Genomic DNA, 2,085 nt, shown 5'->3' on the forward strand with positions numbered 1-2,085 from the left:
AAATGGAAAAGAACTGCAAAATAAGCCCCACAAAAGAATTTTTATTCTAGGTTTTTAAATGGAACCATACATACTTGCTATTTTAATTATCACAATAATTGCTTTGATTGTTATATGTTTGTGTTTACTGCGCTGCTATATAATTCGGCACAGAACATGTCTAAGTCATGCTGATCTCAGTGGTAAAATAGCAATTGTAACTGGAGCAAATATTGGCCTTGGTAAGGAAACTGCATTAGAGCTGTCACTAAGAGGAGCCAAAGTAATACTAGCTTGTCGCAATGAAATCAAAGGAAAAGAATGTGCTGCTGAAATTCGTTGTCAATCTAACCAAGAGGTGTTATTTTATAAACTTGATTTAGCATCTCTGAAGTCTGTGAAAAAATTTTCTCAGACAATAATTGAGCAAGAACCACGTATTGATATATTGGTAAATAATGCTGGAGTTTTTCGATGTCCTTATATGCTAACAGAAGATGGTTTTGAGATGCACATAGGAGTGAACTACCTGGGGCATTTCTTACTGACTAATCTTTTATTGGATCTACTTAAAAAATCTTCAGCAAGTCGTATTGTTTGTGTTGGAAGTTTCCTTTACACCAGAGGAACCATCAACTTTAAGGATTTCAATTCTGAAAGAAACTATGATCGAACACTTGCTTACTGTAACAGTAAACTTGCTATCAGCTTATTCTGTCGAGAGCTTAGCAAACATCTAAGAGATACAAGTGTAAATGTGTACTGTGTGAATCCAGGAATTGTAAGAACAAATTTACTTCAATATTCCGTTCCCGCTTTCATTCGGTACCTGCAGCCTTTATTTCCAATGTTTTTAAATGCCAAAGAGGGAGCACAATCGATTATCAATTGTGCTGTTTCAGAACAACTTGCTGAGGAAACTGGGTTGTACTATTCTGGCTGCCAACGGAAAGAATGGCATGACAAAGCTTTAAACGAAGAAGTTGTCAAAAGCCTATGGGAGTTTAGTGAAAGACTAACTGGATTGTCCTAACAGGTACGTAAAAAACAATAGTTTCTAGGTTTATTTAATTTTATTATAACTATACTTTATACATAAAATAATTTAAGAATAGCTACAAAACATGTTTCTTTCTACCAAATTCACTCACAAGACTTTGGTCGGCCCAAGGCTATAGTAGAAGACACTTGCCCAAGGTGCCACACAGTGGGACTGAACCTGGAACCATGTGGTTGGGAAGCAAGCTTCTTATCATACAGTCATGCCTAAGCCTGGTGCTTATTTTATCAGTCTCTTATGTCAAATCACTAAGTTATGGAGACACAAACACATCAACACCAGTTGTTAAGCATTAAGTGGTGGTGGGGGGGCGAATATACAAACACACATCTGATTGAATCCTCTTTGCGTCAATATGTACTTCCTTGCGATAATATAGCCTTTAATCTAATTAAGATATCCTTGACCTGAAGAGTATCCAGCAGTACACACCTCGCTTGGATTTTACCATTTCTGAGGTTCCACTTGCTATGAAACATATGTAGCCCGGATTTTCCATACTCCATTCTGTAACTCTAGTATTCTTTTTCACACACTCAGCAGCCTTGGTTGCCTACCATGGAATATAAAAAAGAACTTTTTTTTTTAGCTCATCGTTCTCCAATAAGGAAAAATAATCCGCAACCTTCCATCTCTCAATAAACCACTAGTGTTCCTGAAAGTTGTTTTCTTTATATTCACTACGGATTGCTTGAAGCTAACTTTCTTCCTACACCTTGATCCCTGGTTGGGAAGCAAGCTTTTTACCACTCAGACACGCTTGTAAACAATTTCAAAATGAACTTTCAGCTTCAAAGAAAAACATTCTTCTACTTCTGTTTCATTGCTGAGTTTAATGGAGTACTACCAAACGTAAAATTATTTCTATCTAATCTGCCAAACTTCAGTAGTTTCACTTTCTGGATCATAAAACGAAACATTGCTCAATTAAAAAATAAACACTAACAACAGAAAGTTATGAAAAAACGAAAACAATAAATGCTTTGGGAAAAAACGTGTTGCATTTATTGTATATTATTGCTTACAATTTTCTTTTTTTTTTTTTT

The 2,085-nt window shown here is 35.6% G+C and overlaps 1 protein-coding gene across 1 annotated transcript; it reads left to right on the forward strand.

Moving 5' to 3' along the window:
* LOC106874866 (retinol dehydrogenase 12) lies at positions 1-2,026 on the forward strand. The gene has a single exon (XM_014922763.2). It carries the CDS (start codon positions 59-61, stop codon positions 1,010-1,012), a length of 954 nt encoding a protein of 317 aa, XP_014778249.1. The 5' UTR covers positions 1-58; the 3' UTR covers positions 1,013-2,026.
* Positions 2,027-2,085: the final 59 nt, after the last annotated feature.

This window comes from Octopus bimaculoides, chromosome 11, assembly GCF_001194135.2.
Source record: "Octopus bimaculoides isolate UCB-OBI-ISO-001 chromosome 11, ASM119413v2, whole genome shotgun sequence".
NCBI classification, from domain to species: Eukaryota; Metazoa; Mollusca; class Cephalopoda; order Octopoda; family Octopodidae; genus Octopus; species Octopus bimaculoides.

Excerpts from the sequence above, each read along its gene's own strand:
- LOC106874866 (XM_014922763.2), top strand. The coding sequence starts at position 59 with ATGGAACCATACATACTTGCTATTTTAATTATCACAATAATTGCTTTG.